The 18,859-nt window shown below is 47.4% G+C and overlaps 1 protein-coding gene across 7 annotated transcripts in view; it reads left to right on the top strand.

The window, feature by feature from the left end:
* ZNF618 (zinc finger protein 618) overlaps positions 1–18,859 on the top strand; it is a 771,796-nt gene that overhangs the window by 345,210 nt on the left and 407,727 nt on the right. For 6 of the 7 annotated variants that reach the window (XM_033960461.1, XM_033960462.1, XM_033960459.1 and 3 more), the window contains one exon: positions 2,996–3,034. The exons of the other annotated variant lie outside the window; for it this stretch is intronic. In XM_033960461.1, the coding sequence (XP_033816352.1) occupies positions 2,996–3,034 (39 nt within the window). The remainder of the gene's footprint in view (positions 1–2,995; positions 3,035–18,859) is intronic. 7 annotated transcript variants of the gene reach the window in all.

Raw genomic sequence — 18,859 nt, 5'->3', positions numbered from 1 at the left:
GGCCCATGATAGGTCGGGTGATCCACCGGATAGCTCATCACATATGAACAGTTCTTGTAACAACAGATTAGCCCAGGCACCCATGGTACGTGGATCTCATATAAGGAGCGAAGTCTCATACTCCCAAGTGTATCCAGATTTAATCTTGCAGGGGATGATTGCCCTAAAAGATCTGGGACGCTTTGGTGTTAAGCATGGCTGTTGAGTGAGCAGCACTAGTCCAAAATGGATTCTCAGAAGTAGTCATTGCTACTTTCCTTCTTAGAGCCCAAAAGTTGATGATGGTTTCTTTTTTTTAAAATAAGTTTTCATGTTATTTAACAAGCTTATCATCTTGTACAGAAAGTGTAATTAAGATAACATGTTTGAATTACTTTCCATCCAGAAAATAAATCAAATTATAATAGGAAATTATTTCTCTACTTAATCACACACTAGTCCTCAAAATTAGGATCCATGATTGAAGAATAGGAGTGATTGAACTATCTAATAATAAACAAGAAAGCTCATTATCTGATGCTGAAATAGAGCTAAATTATTACTTGGACGTAGATATTATTCCATTTCAAGGCGCTTAGTAGAGAGGAAAGCCATCAAGTGAGCCGGTTCAAAAAACACATATTTTAAAGTACGATACCTCACTACACATTTGCAAGGATATCTAAGGAAAAATAAACCTCCAATTTGAGTCACACCTGGTTTCAATAATAGAAATTCCCTTCTTCTCTTTTGAGTCTCCCTAGAGACATCAGGAAAAATTTGGATATGGAAACCCAGGAAGTCTCTGGATCTATTTTTAAAGAAAAGTTTAAGGATCCAATCTTTGTCTGGAGCCAGAGCCACAGACAATAAGAGAGTGGCTGAGATAGCCACTTCTCTATCTGATTGTTCCAATAAAACGGAAACGTCCAGGGAACTTTCCTGAGGTTTCCCAACACCTTCTTTATTCTGAGAATCATGAGTCTTTGTAGGTAAATAATACACTCTTGACAAAGGTGGTAAAGAGTTCTCAGGAATTTTAAGTATTTCCAGAAAGTAACGCTTTATCATTTCACTTGGGGAAATTGACGGAACTCTTGGAAAGTTAATTAAGCGTAAATTATTAATACGATTATTGTTTTCAAGTACTTCCAATTTTCTCCTTATAATCAAATTATCCTTTACAAGTAAATCATGATGGCTTCCAATCATTTTTATGTCCTTCTTTTCTTTTTGCATGTCTGATTTCAATAATATAATATCCTCTTTCAAAGTATTTATTTCTTCTTTCTGGTCTTTCAATTCTTTATCTAGATTTTTAATTTGAGGATTCAAGGAATTCCCCAATGCCAAAACTAATTCCCAAAGTGAGTCTAGTGTAACTTCTGGGGGCTTAACTAGAGCAAAAGGAACTATTAGTATAGAGTAAGCAGGCTCAGATGATTGGTTTACCTCCCCTGTGCCTTGTTCCTCCATAGCTAAAGATGATCCGGTTGCTGGTTTCTCCAAAAGAAGCAAGTCCTTTTGAGCTATTTCCTGCGGTGAGCCCTCCGATTCACTGGCCTCTCGAGGGGAGAATACTGCCTCTTCGGACACACTCTCCTCTCGCGGTGAGCTGGTTCCCAGCGGCAACGGCTGGAGGGGAGGCGTCCTGACGTCGGGGCTCAGAGTGACGTCTAGCCCGTGGGTTTCTGCCGAAGCACTCCTCTCTGCCGGTACTCTTATCGAGCGATTCCCCGAAGTAGTTTGCTCCATTTGCAGGTGTCTGAAAATGTCCTCGACAGTAGGAACTGTGGGCACCAATTGCTGGGAGGCACCACCAACGCTTCTGCCCCTTCTTTTCGGCATCATGGAAAGGTATGAGAGAAACGCTCTCAGGCGTCCTGGCAGCATTCAAATAGCGGCAGCCATCTTGGATCCCCGCCCCAATGGTTTCAGTGTATGCTAATGCATGGGAGATGTTTTAAGCCCTTGTGCAGCAGAGAAAGGTTGGAGTCAGGCAATGCCCCCATCTCATCCATATTGGTGTTCCTGTAGGAGGGCCTTGAAAACGGAATGGCAGTGGTGTCCCTAGCAGGACTCTCTTGTTTCCGGTACCAAGAGAAGAGAGCTTCACTTGTATTCCACCTGGACATAGGTTCCTGAAGGGTGCCCTGAGACTATGGACGTCAAAAGAGTAGTATTGCATTACCTGGAGGTGACCAATGGGTTTCATCTCTCAGATCATCTTTTCGTGTTTACCAATCAGGCGAGACGAAACAGACTTGCTTCCAAAGCTACCATCTCCAGATGGATGTATAAAGCTATCTCTTCTGCATACATCAGTTGTGGGAAATATTTTTCTTACATTCGTTGTTCTTCTCTGAGGTTTGTTAATGTTTTAGCTCCATTACCATTCGTTCAGTGTTTGTTTTAAAATTCATCTGAGCAGATCAGTCACTTGATGTCAGGGAATTCCCCATAACCCTCCTTTTCCTGTTGACTTCTTTAGGGCTGTCATCATCTTTGGTACGAACTGAAGGGGACAGCAGTGACTAGAGAGAAGGAATATGAGCTCAAAAGCTGTGATTGACATTTTCTGCAGAATACTCATGAGCAGTCACGGACAACCCTATGGTTCCGCATACCATCCCTATCTACTGGAAAATATATTATCAAGGTAAGAACCTAATCTCTTTCTTTCTGACATATTGCTGGAATGGAGGAAGTAGCCTAATGATTAGTGCAATGGGCTGAGAATCAGGGGAACTGGGTTCAGATCCCACTGCAGCTCTTTGTGACCCTGGGCAAATCACCTAACCTTTCATTGTTCCAGGTACAAAAACTGCATGTAATATATACCGTACATAAACTGCCTTTGCTGTACCACAGAAAAGTAGAATATCGTATCCATGATCCTTTATCATTTTGATTCAAGGAAGTCAGGGCGTGGTCTATCCTTCCTAGAGAGCTGTGCTGAGGCTGCACAGATGTAGTACGGAGTGTAAAAATCTATCTCCGTTGTCTCTCTCTGCAGACACTGAAGCTGCGTCAGGTGAAGGAACCTCACAGGGCAGTAAGTATCATACTTTGGCATTTTTCCTCAAAGTTTGTGTGTGTGTGTGCATGCATTACTGGTTGAGGGATGCTTTTTCCTTTTTTATATTATTGAACAGTATGTTCTGAGCTTTGAAATCAATTGTGACGGTCATGTTTTTGTACTTCGGCAGACTTCATTTATGACACATTCATAATGAGAAGAGAGAGATGAGAGAGGACTAATATTTTACAAAAAGTGACATTATTGTTCAAGAAGGATAAAAGAGGAAGACGCACAGTTACTTTCAAAATAGGAAATGAAACTGTCATTCCCATTTCTGTAATGTAGTGAAATGGTAGAGTTGAATAAAAACCATAATGAAAGTCATCCTTAAGGTAGCAACGCATGTTTACTGTGCCTCGGACGCTGCTGGAGCCGGGAGGTTTGTCGGCCGTCTAGCAGTGGGAGGGTTGGCTGCACGGCAGCAGTAGCGGCGGAGGGGGGAGGGGGGGTTAAATGGAAACATGCTGCTCAGTGGAATGGGAGGGAGGCAGGCAGGCTGGCTTCGGAGGTGGGGGGGGGGGTTAAATGTCATTGATTTATGCTGATTTTAGTTTGATACTATATTTGAGAACATATCCTACTGTATTTGAGAACATATCCTGGGCAACTGATAATAAAAAACCCTTGCAAGAGGCCAATATTGCATTTGTTTTCAAACATGAATAATATCTTTGTCATTGGATAAGCAGGTAGCTATTTGGCAGACCTAATTTATTGAACATAAGAACATAAGAAGCGCCATCTCCGGATCAGACCTTCGGTCCATCAAGTCCGGCGATCCGCACATGCGGAGGCCCTGCAAGGTATACACCTGGCTTATTTTATAGCCAACCATATCTTTATATGCCTCTCTCAAGGAGATATGCATCTAGTTTGCTTTTGAAGCCTAGGACTGTCGATTCCGCAATAATCTCCCCTGGGAGAGTATTCCAGATGTCAACCACTCTCTGTGTGAAGCAGAACTTCCTGATATTAGTCCTGAACTTGTCCCCCCTTAGCTTCATTTCATGTCCTCTTGTCCGTGTCAAATTGGACAATGTAAATAATCTTCTCTGCTCTATTTTGTCGATTCCTTTCAGTAATTTGAAGGTCTCGATCATATCCCCACGCAGTCTCCTTTTCTCAAGGGAGAACAATCCCAGTGTTTTTGTATGAAATCTGTTTTTATTAAGCAACAACCAGATCACAAGTAAACAGCAGGGCAAAAACATTTCAAATATAGAAAACAGAGCTCCCTACCCCCAAGAGGACTGGACTCTGATGTCCTCTCAGGTAACAAAGTATCCCAACCCCCCCCATACCCCCCTACCCCCCCAAAACCCCGCCCAGCACCCCACTCCCCCCAACCCCACACCCCCATATCAGACAGGCGGGATAGAATACGCAGGTAGTCTATTCAAGATACGACTACGCACCCGGGGAGGCAAACTGTCCAAATAAGGAGTCCAAATGTGAACAAAGTCTCTGCTCCGGCGGCGAGAGGAAGAAGCCAAAAGGGCCTCCCATCCAAGAAGGGCATGTAATTTATTCCGCCAGTACCAGAAGGAGGGAGGAACCTCCGCCAGCCAGAAATTCAAGATACATTTTTTCCCCAAAATATAACATTTGCTCAAAAACAATTTCTCCACAGATGTGTACACAGAAAACAAGGAAAAATGAGTGAATAACATATGATATACAGAAACAGGAACAGAAACTCGCAAGAGACCCTGAAGAAAGGAAGCCAGGGCCCCCCCTAAAGCTCTGAACACTCTCACAACCCCAAAGACCATGAAAATAAGAATTCACCTCTGTATGGTAGGTGAGACAGTAGGGAGTATTGACACAGCCCATATGGTAGGCCCGGCTCTGGGAAGCATAGGCTCTCAACAAGGTCCGAAAATGGCATTCACGAAGCTCCGCACTATGCACCAAAGCAGGAACCCCGCGAAGAGCCTGAAGCAAAAAGCCCGCTCCGATTTCCCGCCCCAAATCCCTCTGCCAAGCCATCAGCACCAAGGAAAACTCCCGCGGTGGACCAAGCGCCCCAAGTTGCTTATGATACAAAGAAATCGAGATCCCAGAAGCTGAGTCCTCCCCCCCTTCCAAAAAGTCTCGAAAACGAATCCCAAAATCCAAAGAAAGAGAGCTCTGAGGAAGAGACCGCACGTAATGCCGCAGTTGACAATGAGCAAAGGAAAGACCTGAAGAAGGCAGACCCCTACCCAACAACTCATCGCATGAAAGGAGCGTGCCGTCTTCCCGCATCAACTGAAAAAGATATTCAAACCCTTTAGCTCGCCAACACCCAAAGAGAGAGGGGAAGAGCCCCGGAGGGAAGGAGAGATTGCCGGTCAAAGGCAGTAACACACTAACATGTGGATCCTGCCGCCAAAACGATAGCAGCCGTCGCCATACCTCCCAAAGGGGACGAAACAAAATACTCCGCCGACAGAATACGGGCAGCATCGCCAGCCTAGCATGCAATAAAGAGAGAAGGTGAAAAGGATAATAATAATCGCGCTCCAGAAAGAGATCAGTATAAAGATCCGTACCCAAAACCCAGTCTCGGACGTGGCGCAACAGACACGCCTGATTATAAAGAGCCATATCTGGCACCCCAAAACCTCCCCGGCTCCAGGATCCCACCAACAACTGCCACCGCAATTTAGGTCGCCGATCACCCCAAAAGAACTTGGACAACAAAGAGGACAGGGCCCAGATATCCCTACGCAAGAGATACAAAGGCAACGTTTGCAGTACATAAAGCCACTTAGGGAACAAAACCATCCGAAAAAGTTGCACCCTCCCCATCAAAGAAAGAGGCAAATTACGCCAGGCGGCCAACACAGAGCCGGTAGTGGAAAGCAACCGAGTGACATTTAACCTATAAAGCTCCCGAACATCCATGGACAGTTGAATTCCCAAATAAGGGAAAGAGGAATCCGCCCAATGCAGTGGAAAAGTCCCCCTCCAAGAGTGCCGGAGATCCCCAGGCGAAGCCAGGGCCTCCGATTTCTCCAAATTTAAGGTGAACCCTGAAAAATCCCCATATTCCCTAATACTCTCCAAAAGGGTGGACAGAGAACGTTGCAGGTTAGTCAAAAACACCAAAAGATCATCGGCAAAAGCCGCAATTTTAAAATGAGAGGCTCCCAGTTGAAGGCCACTGATGTCAGCATTGGCCTGAAGCTTCCTAATCAGGGGATCCAAGGAAAGCACAAACAGCAGAGGCGACAGGGGACAGCCCTGGCGGGTCCCTCTACAGATGGAAAAGGAGTCTGATAAGTCACCATTCACCGAAATCCGGGCCACCGGGTCACTATAAAGGGCCCAAAGAGCACCAAGAAAAAAGATGCCAAACCCGAACGCCCCCAGCGTAGCAAAGAGGAACCCCCACCGCACCCGGTCAAAGGCCTTTTCGGCATCAAAGCTCACCAGTACAGCGGGGGTTCCATCCACTCTAGATTTCTCCAGGGCCAGCAAGATACGACGAAGGTTCTTAGAAACAGGCCGATCTCGTACAAACCCCACCTGCTGCTCCGATATTAGGGAAGGTAGCACACGAGCCAACCGATTCGCCAGCACCTTAGCCATCAGTTTTGTCTCAAAATTGAGCAGGGAGATGGGTCTATAGGAGTCCGGCAGGGTCGGGTCCCGACCCGGCTTAGGAAGAACAATGATCTGCGCCGAATTCAAATAACGGGGCAATAACCCCTTGGCCACATTCAAATTAAAGATTTCCGACAACAACGGAGCTATCTCATCCACCATCAACTTATAAAATTCACCCCGGTAGCCATCAGGCCCCGGAGATTTGCCCAACGGGCTGGCACGGATCACCCACTCCACTTCCTCCGCCCGCACAGGGCGCTCCAACAGGGTGGAGTCATCTGTACTGAGATGGGGTAAATCCAAGCTGTCCAAATAAACCCCCCCTGCAAGAAGATCTGGGCCAGGCGAGGCATACAAGTCAGCGAAAAAGTCCTGCAGAATTCGACCAATGTCCTCAGTCTTATGGTGAAGCACGCCTCTCGCATCGCGCAGAGCGGTGACACCCGCGGATCCCCGATACGAGCGAGCTAAACGCGCCAACATCCTGCTACTCTTGTTGGCGAACCGAAAAAGTTGAAATTGATAATGCTCCCTAGACCGTTGCGCCCCCCTGTGCAGGAGCTCATTCAAGACCTGCTGTGCTTCCAAAAGCTGCTTTTTAAGCGTCAACGTAGCGGCCCTGGCGAAGCGCCGCCGCAAAGTCCTAACCCTAGTTTCCCAAGTAAGAATCTCTCTGTGACGTGCCTTAGCCTCAAAAGATACAAACGACATGATTTCCCCACGCAACACGGCCTTCGCAGCCTCCCAATAGAGAATCGGATCCTCCCTATGTTGCATATTGGCAATTTGGAAATCTCTCCATTTAGCCAACAAAAATTCATGAAAGCGAACATTACGATATAAATGACAGGGAAACCGCCAGGAAACACCCCCCACCCTTGGTGACCCCCAAAGCCAACGCAGACCCACCCAAGCATGGTCTGAGATTTCAACGGGGCCCAACATGGCTTCTTGAACCGCCGGGAGAAGGTCCCTGGACAAAAGAATATAATCAATGCGAGAAAGTGTCCCATGGGCACGAGACATATGGGAATAGTCCCGCTCCACCGGATGGAGAACCCTCCAAACATCCAATAAGTTCAAAGAGGAAGTCAGCATGTTAGCCCCCGTGCAGGCCCGAAGAGACTCTCTTCCCACGGAAGAAGACCGATCCAACCGAGGATCAGGGACCTCATTGAAGTCACCCCTGAGAAGCACCGGAATATCACCAAACTGTAACAAGAGGTTACGCAACTTCCGAAAAAACTTGGCAGAAGGATTGTTAGGAGCATACAGATTACAAAGCAATAAGGGTTTATTGTTAAGAGAGACCGAAGCAATAAGATACCGACCCTCAGGATCCCGAAGTACCTTGTGAGTTTGGAGGCGAAGACCCTTGCGAAAAAGTATCACCACCCCACCCTTACCCCCCAGAGCCGGAGCCTCCAAATGTGTGCCCACCCACCAAGAGCAGAGCTTAGCATGCTCCACAGAAGACAACCGGGTCTCCTGGAGAAAAGCTATGGAGGCCCTCCTGCGATTCAAGGCTTGCAATATTTTATTCCGTTTAATCGGAGAATGTATCCCCCCCACATTCCAAGATATCAAATTATGTTCCAGGAAAGACTAGAAAAAGAGCCAAAAGCAGATACAGAATATCCCATCGTAAAAGGCCAGAGGAGCGTCCCAGCCACCACCCCTCTAACCACTCACTCAAAAAGCACCATCTTTCACCCACCTGTCTAACCCAAAAGAGATCTCCATCCCCAACCAAACCCCCCACCCCCCCCCCCTGTTCCCCCCCAACAACTCCCCGCCCCCCCCAAAACCCACACCAAACCAAGTACCGCACCCCAATTGGTGCCACTTCCAGGAAGCAGGCACGCCCACTGCAGGTCCCACACTGATCCCTTCAGCCCCTATACCCACCCCGAAACTAACAGACCATGGGCTTCCACCGAAGAAGAGCCAGATTAAAAAAAAAACCCTGACAGAATACCGCACCCAGCACCCCAACCATCCAACAAGCAAACAGAACCCCCAACCACCCCCCTCTCCAGACAAGCAGCCATACTCACCTCATCCACACCTCCATAGCCGACCCAGACCCTCCGTCACACAAAAGAACATACCAAATAAGCCCCTTAGACAGACCCCCCACAATCCAAACCACGTCCACTCCAACCCCCCACAGCTGCCCCAGGACACAAAGCACACAGACCCCCCCCACACTCACACTCACTCATGCATAGCAAAGATGAACAGGCTCAAAGTGCAGGAAACCCAACACATGAAATAAAGAAAAACAAAAAAAAATAAAAAAAATAAAAAAAATAATGTTCAGGACGTGGAGCGAGATCAGCAGAAGCCCCCCACATCCCAGGGGGAAGGTCCTCGAAGGAGTCTTCGCAGCTCTCTCGAAATCTAGATCCTCAGCATCCAGCTCCCAACGGGGACAGCTCCACCACAGAAGCCCAGCCGCAGATCACGGCGCCACCTCCGGGAACTTCTCCTCCACAAACTGCCGAGCCGCCTCTGGAGTATCAAAATGGTGTGGCCTGCCGGAGTGCATCACCCGCAACCGAGCAGGGTATTGAAGAGAGAAAGGAATACTGCGCCGGACAAGACTGGAACACAGAGGAGAAAACTTGCGCCGAGCCTGCGAAACCTCCGCCGAGTAGTCCTGGAAACAGAGGACTGGTTTGTTGTTATAAAGAAGTTTCTTCCCCTGACGTAGGGCCCGGAGAACCGCAATCTTATGGCGGTAGTTGAGCAGGCGGCAAATAACCACCCGCGGACGCTCCGCTCCATCTCGCCGGGATCCCAAACGATGCGCCCGCTCGATATAGATGGGACCCAATTGCTGCAGAAGGGCCAAAGACTCCAGCAGCCATTTCTCCAGGAAGTCCCCCAGATCCGCTTCCCCCAGAGACTCAGGCAAGCCCACGAACCTCAAATTATTTCGGCGGGACCGGTTCTCAAGATCCTCCACCTTGGCTCGGAGCGCTGCCAGAGAAGTAGACTGACCCTCCTGTTCCTGTGAGATCCTCTGCACCGCGTCCTCAGTGGAACTGACTCTCTGCTGGGTCTCCCGAACCTCCGAAGTCAGGGTTGCAAATCTCTGGTCTAGCGTGTCCAGCTTATCCAAAATATGCTGGAGTTTAGCTCCTAGCGTGCCCTCCAGCGCGGCCTGCACCTCGGCTGTGACCTCCGCGACCCATAAAGAGCTGGGGGTCTCGGGTGCTGCCGGCGATGCAGGTGCCACGTGCGCCGCCATCTTGAGCTCGGGCTGCTTTCGGTGCTCACGGTCCGTCTTACCCGGACGCGCGGCCATACCCCGTACAGCCGCGAGATCTCAACCGAGACGCCCGACCGCACTCCCCTGCACGCCGACACCGGGAGCTAAGGTTTTCAAAGCCGATTATCGATCTTTCTGCAGTGGGCGCACCGGAGCCACGAGCCTGTCCTGCTCACAGCCCCATGCTTCCGCCGGAAGTCCTCTCAATCCCAGTGTTATAAGTCGATCCTCGTATTCCAGTTTCTCCATACCCTTCACTAGTTTAGTTGCTCGTCTCTGCACCCTCTCCAGCAGTTTTATATCCTTCTTTAGGTAGGGAGACCAATGTTGGACGCAGTATTCCAAGTGGGGTCTGCCCTATAAAGCGGCATTATAACTTTCTCCGATCTACTCGAGATTCCTTTCTTTATCATGCCCAACATTCTATTTGCCTTATTTGCCACTGCCGCGCATTGTGCCGACGGCTTCAGGGTCCTATCTATCAGTACACCCAGATCCCTTTCTTGTTCACTTTTTCCCAGAGTTGCACCTGACATTCTGTACTCGTATTCCTTATTTTTACTGCCTAAATGCATTACCTTGCATTTCTCCACGTTGAACTTCATCTGCCATTTCTCCGCCCATTTTTCTAACCGACACAAATCGCTCTGGAGTTCCTCACTGTCCTCCTGCGATCTGATTGCCCGGCAGAGTTTTGTGTCGTCTGCAAACGTGATGATCTCACTGGATGTTCCGTTTTCCAGGTCATTGATATAAATATTAAAAAGGATCGGCCCAAGTACCGAGCCCTGGGGTACACCACTAGTCCCTTTCTCCCAGTCGGAGAACTTCCCATTTATGCCCACTCTCTGTTTCCTGTTATCCAGCCATTTGCCTATCCATCTTTGTATATCTCCCTCTATGCCATGGCTTTGTAGTTTCCTGAGAAGTCTTTCGTGTGGAACTTTGTCAAATGCTTTCTGGAAGTCCAAGTATATTATGTCCACCGGCTTTCCACTATCAATTTGCTTGTTCACGGTCTCAAAGAATTGGAGTAAATTCGTCAAACACGATTTCCCTTTCCTGAATCCATGTTGACTGGGTTTCATCAAGTCGTGTGTGTCCAAGTGCTGAACTATGCTATCCTTGATCAGTGATTCAATCATCTTGCCGGGGACAGACGTAAGACTCACAGGTCTATAGTTGCCCGGTTCTCCTCTCGATCCTTTTTTGAAAATTGGCGTGACGTTCGCTTTCCTCCAGTCGTCTGGTATCTGACCAGTTCTGATTGACAGGTTTGCAAGTTTTTGCAATAACTCTCCGATTTCAACCTTCAATTCCTTCAAGACTCTCGGGTGAATTTCATCCGGTCCAGGGGATTTGTCACTTTTAAGTTTGTCGATCTGGTAGTATATCTGATCTAAGTTCACTTCAACTGTGGTGAGGCTGTCCTCTATTTCTCCTGTAAACAGTTTCTCCGCTTCAGGTATTGTTGAGGTGTCCTCCTTCGTAAAGACGGACGCAAAGAAGGAATTTAGTTTGTCTGCGATTTGTTTATCTTCCTTGATGTACCCTTTTCTTCCCTTGTCGTCCAGGGGTCCCACTGCCTCTTTTGCAGGTTTTTTCCCTTTCACGTATCTAAAGAAGGGCTTGAAGTTTTTGGCCTCCCGGGCTATTTTTTCCTCATAGTCCTGTTTTGCATCCCTCACCGCCTTGTGACATTTCTTCTGTTCATCTTTATGTTTGTTCCAGGCTTCGGTTGTCTTCGTGCATTTCCATTTTTTGAAAGAGTCCTTCTTTTCTTTTATGGCTTCCTTCACCTATATGGTAAGCCATGCCGGTTCTCCTTTGCCTTTAGTTCTACGATCTTTGGAAATCCTCGGAATGTAGAGATCTTGTGCTTCTGCAATAGTATTTTTCAATAGGCACCATGCCTGATCTACTGTTTCAAGTTTGTCCACCATCTTCTCGAGTCATTTTGTTACCATGGCTCTCATGCAATCGTATTTACCCTTTTTAAAGTTTAAAGTTTAAGTACATCTTGCAAGGAACTGCATTAGTTTGTTCAAGCCAGGCTGAGAGACTTGAACATCGGGGCCCAAAGAATTGCCAGAATGGACTCTCTCTCCCAACATGACTAGGCTAGAGACTCCGTTCTGTGAATTCAAATAACAGACATGAGAAAAAGCTGTACAATAATTAAATACCTGTTTATTAATGCTTTTCATATCTGGGAAGAGCCAACATATGTCATCAAATTTTCTGTGCTCTCCAAAGGGAGACATCGAAGTCAAAGAGATTTATACCATATGGGACATCATATCATATACTATAATAAAATGCTAAGCGCGCATGCGCACCCTTACCTGCGTGTTCCATGATCTGTATGTCCGTGGCAGGTAAGAGTACGCATGCGCACTTAGGGTTCTATTCTAGGAAATACGACCGCCGGCAGGTAACACGTTGTGACTCCCCCCCCCCCCCCCAGCGCTGACCCTACCCGAAACCCCCCGTTGACCCTCCCAGCCGAACCTCCCACCGCGACACGAACACAAACCTCCCGGCTCCAATAGCATCTGAGGCACAGTAAACACGCTGCTTCGCGTCCTTCTACTGGCCTGATTTCATCTGCCGCGTCCCTGATGACATCATCAGAGATGCGGCAGAGGAAATTAGGGCAGTAGAAGGCCACGAAGCAGCATGTTTACTGTGCCTCGGGCGCTGCTGGAGCTGGGAGGTTTGTCGGCCGTCTAACAGTGGGAGGGTCGGATGGGAGGGTCAATAGGGTCGGTTGCACAGCGGCGGTAGTGGCGGGGGGGGGGTTAAATGGAAACATGCTACTCAGTGGAATGGGAGGGAGGCAGGCAGGCTGGCTTCGGGGGTGGGGGGGTTAAATGGAAACATGCTGCTCAGTGGAATGGGAGGCAGGCAGGCTGGCTGGCATTGGGGGTGGACAAAGTCTGGAAGATAGTGATGGGGACATAGGAAGGAGGCACTGGGGGCTCTAAGGACATAGAAAGGGGCACTAAGCAGGACAGAGGCACTGGGGGCACTAAGGACATGGGAAGGAGGCACTGGGGGCACTAAGGACACGGTACGCAGGCATTGGGGCACTAAGACACAGTACGGAGGCACTGGGGGCACTAAGGACACAGGACAGAGGCACTGAGGGCACTAAGGACATAGGGAGTAGAGAATGACATGGTGGCGGTTACCCGCGGCTAGCCACGTTTAGCTGCGGGTAACCCACCGGAACGGGGAAAGAAAAATAACAGTCGCTGCGGGGACGGGGACAAGGCCATTCACCGCCTGTGGAGCGGTGAATGGTCTTGTCTCTGCAGTGAGGCATTAAGGATCGCGCGGTCCCCGCAGCCACCGCCCACCCGTAGCGTTTAGCCAGCTCCATCCCTCCACCTCACCTTAAATTCTGAGTTTGCCGGCTTCCTTTTTCCTGAGCCGCACGCGTTCAAAAAGCCATGCATGCGCGGCTGCGCGAGTCCATCAAGCTTCTCCTCTGACGCAACTGGAAACAGGAAGTTGCAGGAGAGAAGCTTGATGGACTCGCGCAGCCGTGTCTTTTTAAACGCGTGCGGCTCGGGAAAGAGGAAGCCGGCAAACTCAGAATATAAGGTGAGGTGGAGGGAGGGAGCTGGCTAAACGCTGCGATCAGGTAGGTGGGGGCTGCTAGACCGTGCGATCGCGTTTGTTCCCGGCTCATGCTAGGAAGGAAGGGCCAAGGGGATGAAGAGGGAAAAAAAGAAACCCACAGCAGGAAAGAAAGGGGAAGACAGGCAGGTGAGCCAGATGCTGGAAGCAGGGGGGGTGGGGAGAAAGAGGGAAAAAAGCTAGATGGGGTTGAAAAGAAGAGGCACACTGGTATGGATGAGGAAGATAGGGGAAATCTGGACAGAGGAAGGTAACAGAAAGAGTGGAAATTATGTGCATGGGGCATAGGGACAGAGACATAAAGGGGACATGCCATGGGGATGGTATATGGACTCAAGGGGGGGGGGGCAATGGCAGATACATAGGGGAGATATTAGAAATAGGGAAAATAGGAGCACAGAAGCGAGATGGTTTGTGGGGATGGGACAGGGACAGAGCTCGCAGGCTCCAGTGGCTTGCACAAATTACATTGTAACATGCCACGAAAATAAGAGGGAGGAAGGTAGATAGATAGGCCATGCGAGAGGAGCTGAAGGGTAGTAGAAAGGAACAGATGGTAAAGGAGGGAGGGAAGGGTGGTGATGGAAAAGAATAGAACAGACATTGAAAGAGGGTAGAGAGGAACAGACCCTGAAGGGAAATGTGGAAGACAGAGTGGGGAGAAGATGCTGGAAGGGAAGAAGACAGATGCCAGACTATGGGGGAGCGGAGGGAAGAAGATGGGTACTAGACCAATTGGGGGAGGGTGAAGGGAGAGGCACAGTAACATCAAATGGAAGACGCAGAGAGAAGACACACAGTGGATGGAAGGAATTGAATGAGAAGATGTGGAAAGCAGAAACCAGACAACAAAGGTAGAAAAAAAATTCTATTTATTTTTTGCTTTAGGATAAAGTAGTATATTAGTTGTGTTGATAAAATTTATAAACAAAGCCCTGACAGCTGAACATCTCTTTCTCTAGTTCAGCAGCCAGAACTTTGATGTATAAGGAAGGAATAAGCTAAATATTACAGTACTAAGGCTTATATGGATGCTGCGGGGACGGTGACGGGGCGGTGAATGGAATGGCAGTGGCGGTGACGGGGTGGTGAAAGGGGTGACGGTGACGGGGCGGTGAAGGGAATGGTGGTGACGGGGTGGTGCAGAGGATGGTGGGCTGGGGACGGGGCGGTGACGGGGATAGATTTTTTCCCCGTGTCATTCTCTAATAGGGAGAGACACAGACAGAAAAATGACAGACAAACAGGCAGCGTCCATGGAGAGAGAGAGACAAAGAAAAAAAAAAAACCCAGACAGACAGACATCTACTCTAGCACCCGTTAATATAACGGGCTTAAACACTAGTTTTTAATAATTATCATACTTTAGAATACAATGGCACAGTTGATCACATGACTTCCTTCCCAGGAATGGAGAAAGAACAAAACAGGGAAAACAAAACCACAAACACAAATACAAAGAAACCAGAATGGAATTGTCCAGATCAGAATGATGTGCACTACAAAAGTGTCCTCCAACTCATCTGATAAAATGAAGATCTTTATTCCTCCAATGTCATAATGGTACATTCAAACGACTCTATGTGTAATATATGCAAAATATCTGTACCATTTAAAAAAATGGGGGAAAAACCTCCGGCAGAAGGCATGACACCAGTGACAGGAGGCTGCTTCTCCTGTCACTAGTGACAGGGCTGTTCACCGACTCAATCGCTTATTGAGTGATTAAGTCGGTGAGTTTGTATGCAAATGATTTGTACTCCTTGCAAATCATTTGCATGCAAACTTGATAGTGAATCAACCGCTGTTTGAAAATCGGCTAGAGCAGGGGTGCCCAACGCGTCGATCGCGATCGACCAGTAGCTCAAGAAGGCAACTCGAGTCGATCGCACTCGTGTTGCCGTCCTGATCTATGGGCCGATCAGCCTTCCTCTCCAGTGTTCTCCCTAGGGCCTTTTAGCTGGGCGGTCCGCCCAGCTGTCATCTGCCGCTGCTGAACATTAAAAAAAACCCCCGAAAAACCAGCTTGGAGATTTCAGCCCCTAGCGAACTTATGCTCCGGGCTCTAACGTGTGCGTGCAGGCTTCTCTTCTCTTCCCTCCGAAACCGGAAGTTATGTCCGGGGAGGGGGGGGGGAGAAGGGAAGCCTGCATGCACATGTTGAGAGCCCTGAAGCAAGCGTTCGCTACGGGCTAATGTGGGAGACAGCACTTGGACACACACGACTTGATGAAACCCAGTCAACATGGATTCAGGAAAGGGAAATCGTGTTTGACGAATTTACTCCAATTCTTTGAGACCGTGAACGAGCAAATTGATAGTGGAAAGCCGGTGGACATAATATACTTGGATTTCCAGAAAGCGTTCGACAAAGTTCCACACGAAAGACTTCTCAGGAAACTACAAAGCCATGGCATAGAGGGAGATATACAAAGATGGATAGGCAAATGGCTGGAAAACCGAAAGCAGAGAGTGGGCATAAATGGGAAGTTCTCTGACTGGGAGAAAGTGACTAGTGGTGTACCCCAGGGCTCGGTACTTGGGCCGATCCTTTTTAATATTTATATCAATGACTTGGAAAACGGAACATCCAGTGAGATCATCAAGTTTGCAGACGACACAAAACTCTGCCGGGAAATCAGATCGCAGGAGGATAGTGAGGAACTCCAGAGCGATTTGTGTCGGTTAGAAAAATGGGCGGAGAAATGGCAAATGAGGTTCAACGTGGAGAAATGCAAGGTAATGCATTTAGGCAGTAAGAATAAGGAATACGAGTACAAAATGACAGGTGCAACTCTGGGAAAAAGTGAACAAGAAAGAGACCTGGGTGTACTGATAGATAGGACCCTGAAGCCGTCGGCACAATGCGCGGCAGCGGCAAAGAAGGCAAATAGAATGTTGGGCATGATAAAGAAAGGAATCTCGAGTAGATCGGAGAAAGTAATAATGCCGCTTTATAGGGCAATGGTCAGACCTCACTTGGAATACTGCGTCCAACATTGGTCTCCCTACCTAAAGAAGGATATAAAACTGCTGGAGAGGGTGCAGAGACGAGCAACTAAACTAGTGAAGGGTATGGAGAAACTGGTATATGAGGATCGACTTAAAACACTGGGATTGTTCTCCCTTGAGAAAAGGAGACTGCGGGGGGATATGATCGAGACTTTCAAAATACTGAAATGAATCGACAAAATAGAGCAGAGAAGATTATTTACATTGTCCAATTTGACACGGACAAGAGGACATGAAATGAAGCTAAGGGGGGACAAGTTCAGGACTAATGTCAGGAAGTTCTGCTTCACACAGAGAGTGGTGGACATCTGGAATACTCTCCCAGGGGAGATTATTGCAGAATCGACAGTCCCAGGCTTCAAAAGCAAACTAGATGCATATCTCCTTGAGAAAGGCATATAAAGATATGGTGGCTATAAAATAAACCAGGTGTATACCTGGCTGGGCCTCTGCGTGTGCGGATCGCCGGACTTGATGGACCGAAGGTCTGATCCGGAGATGGCGCTTCTTATGTTCTTATGTTAGTGAAGCATTTGTTCTTGTTCCTGCCGGGTCCTGCCTACTTTCTGTTTCCGCAAAGGCAGGACCCGGCAGCATTTCCCCCAATAGGTTGATCACGATCTTGGGCTGATCAGCCTTCCTCTTCCCGACGGCAGAATTGACGTCGGGGAGAGGAATGCTGGTTGGCCGAAGCAGGGAGAGCTTGGGGCCTGTTATTGGTGGTGTTTGGGTCCTGGTCCCCGATGGTAATGGCAATGGCAGTGGCTTGGGGAAGGGCAGGGAGAAAGAAAGAAAAAGGGCAGGCAGGGATACAGAAGGAAAGAAGAGAAACAGAAAAAAATGAAAGGGAGGCAGAGAGAAAGAAAGGGCAGGGAAGAGGAAGGAAAAGTTGGGGGGAAGGAATGAGGTCTGGAGGAGAAGAAGCATACAGGCTAAAAGAAGGGAAGAAAGATTGTATGCACAGTCAGAAGAAGAAAGTGCAACCAGAGACTCATGAAATCACCAGACAAGGTAGGGAAAATGATTTTATTTTAAATTTAGTGATCAAAATGTGTCTGAATTTATATCTGCTGTCTATATTTTACACTAAGGTCCCCTTTTACTAAACCGCAATAGAGGTTTTTAGCGCAGGGAGCCTATGAGTGTCGAGAGCAGCGCTGGGCATTCAGCGCAGCTCCCTGCGCTAAAAACTGCTATCGTGGTTTAGTAAAAAGGGAGGGGGTATATTTGTCTATTTTTGTATGGTTGTTACTGAGGTGATAGTGCTTAGAGTCATCTGCTTTGACCTCTTTGAAAAACCCTGGAATAGGAATGATGATTAACATTTTCTATGCATACAGTGTGCTTTGTGTTTTTTTTTAATTTTATTGTTGGTAGATCATTTTGACTTGGTCATTTAAAAAGTAGCTCGCAAGCCCAAAAAGTGTGGGCACCCCTGGGCTAGAGAATCGGCCAACAGTGATTGAGTCACTATCTTTAGTGAATCTGGGCTCTTGTGTATAGAATTCTCCAGGGACTACCAAAAAGAAGATAAAGGTAAAAATCTAATCTTCCATTAAGTTTGAAAGGGAGTGGATTGGAATGTTCCAATATTGTTTAATGCTGTGTGTTACAATTTGTTTTTTAGCTCCAGCACACTAAACAGAACAAATGTTTTTCGCAGCACATTATAATTGAAATTATAAAATTGCAAAACCAACAAAAAATTACATTTGAGACTTATTTATTTAAAGTTCTTTAAGCTATATGGGTAATTGTAACAACGGTGAAACTAAAATAGATAGAATAGAATTGCTAAAATCAATGGGATGGATGTGCTTGTTTTGGGTAAAAATGAACTTAAAATGTGCCTCTGTAGTTGACTGGCAAACATGCATTTCATCATCCACCATCTGCAATTCTCTTTTTTTTAAATTTAATTTCTGTCAGAGCTGAAAATCCAAGTTCGCAAAGATAAGAAAATCTGAACAGTAACAAAGCCTTGATTGCGTTGTTGCTCAAGTTAGGATAACTACTGCATAAAAAATAAAATTACTTGCTGTTATCAAGGACCAATCACATCAAAGAATAATTCTTGTCTGGGCGGTTGTATCTTTAAACACACAGACACTCATAACATTGACAGACTTGCATTTGTGATGTACATGTCATCTATTCTAGTGTATACTTATGAAGGGAATTTTAAAAAAAATAAAATAAAATTCTGGAATCTCTTCTGAGCACACCAATGTGTCATGGTACACAGTTTGAGAGACACTGGTTTAATGTAT

The sequence above is a fragment of the Geotrypetes seraphini genome, chromosome 10 (genome assembly GCF_902459505.1).
Source record: "Geotrypetes seraphini chromosome 10, aGeoSer1.1, whole genome shotgun sequence".
Classification (NCBI taxonomy): Eukaryota; Metazoa; Chordata; class Amphibia; order Gymnophiona; family Dermophiidae; genus Geotrypetes; species Geotrypetes seraphini.
The sequence above is the reverse complement of the archived record's forward strand: the minus strand, read 5'-3'. Positions and strand labels throughout refer to the sequence as shown.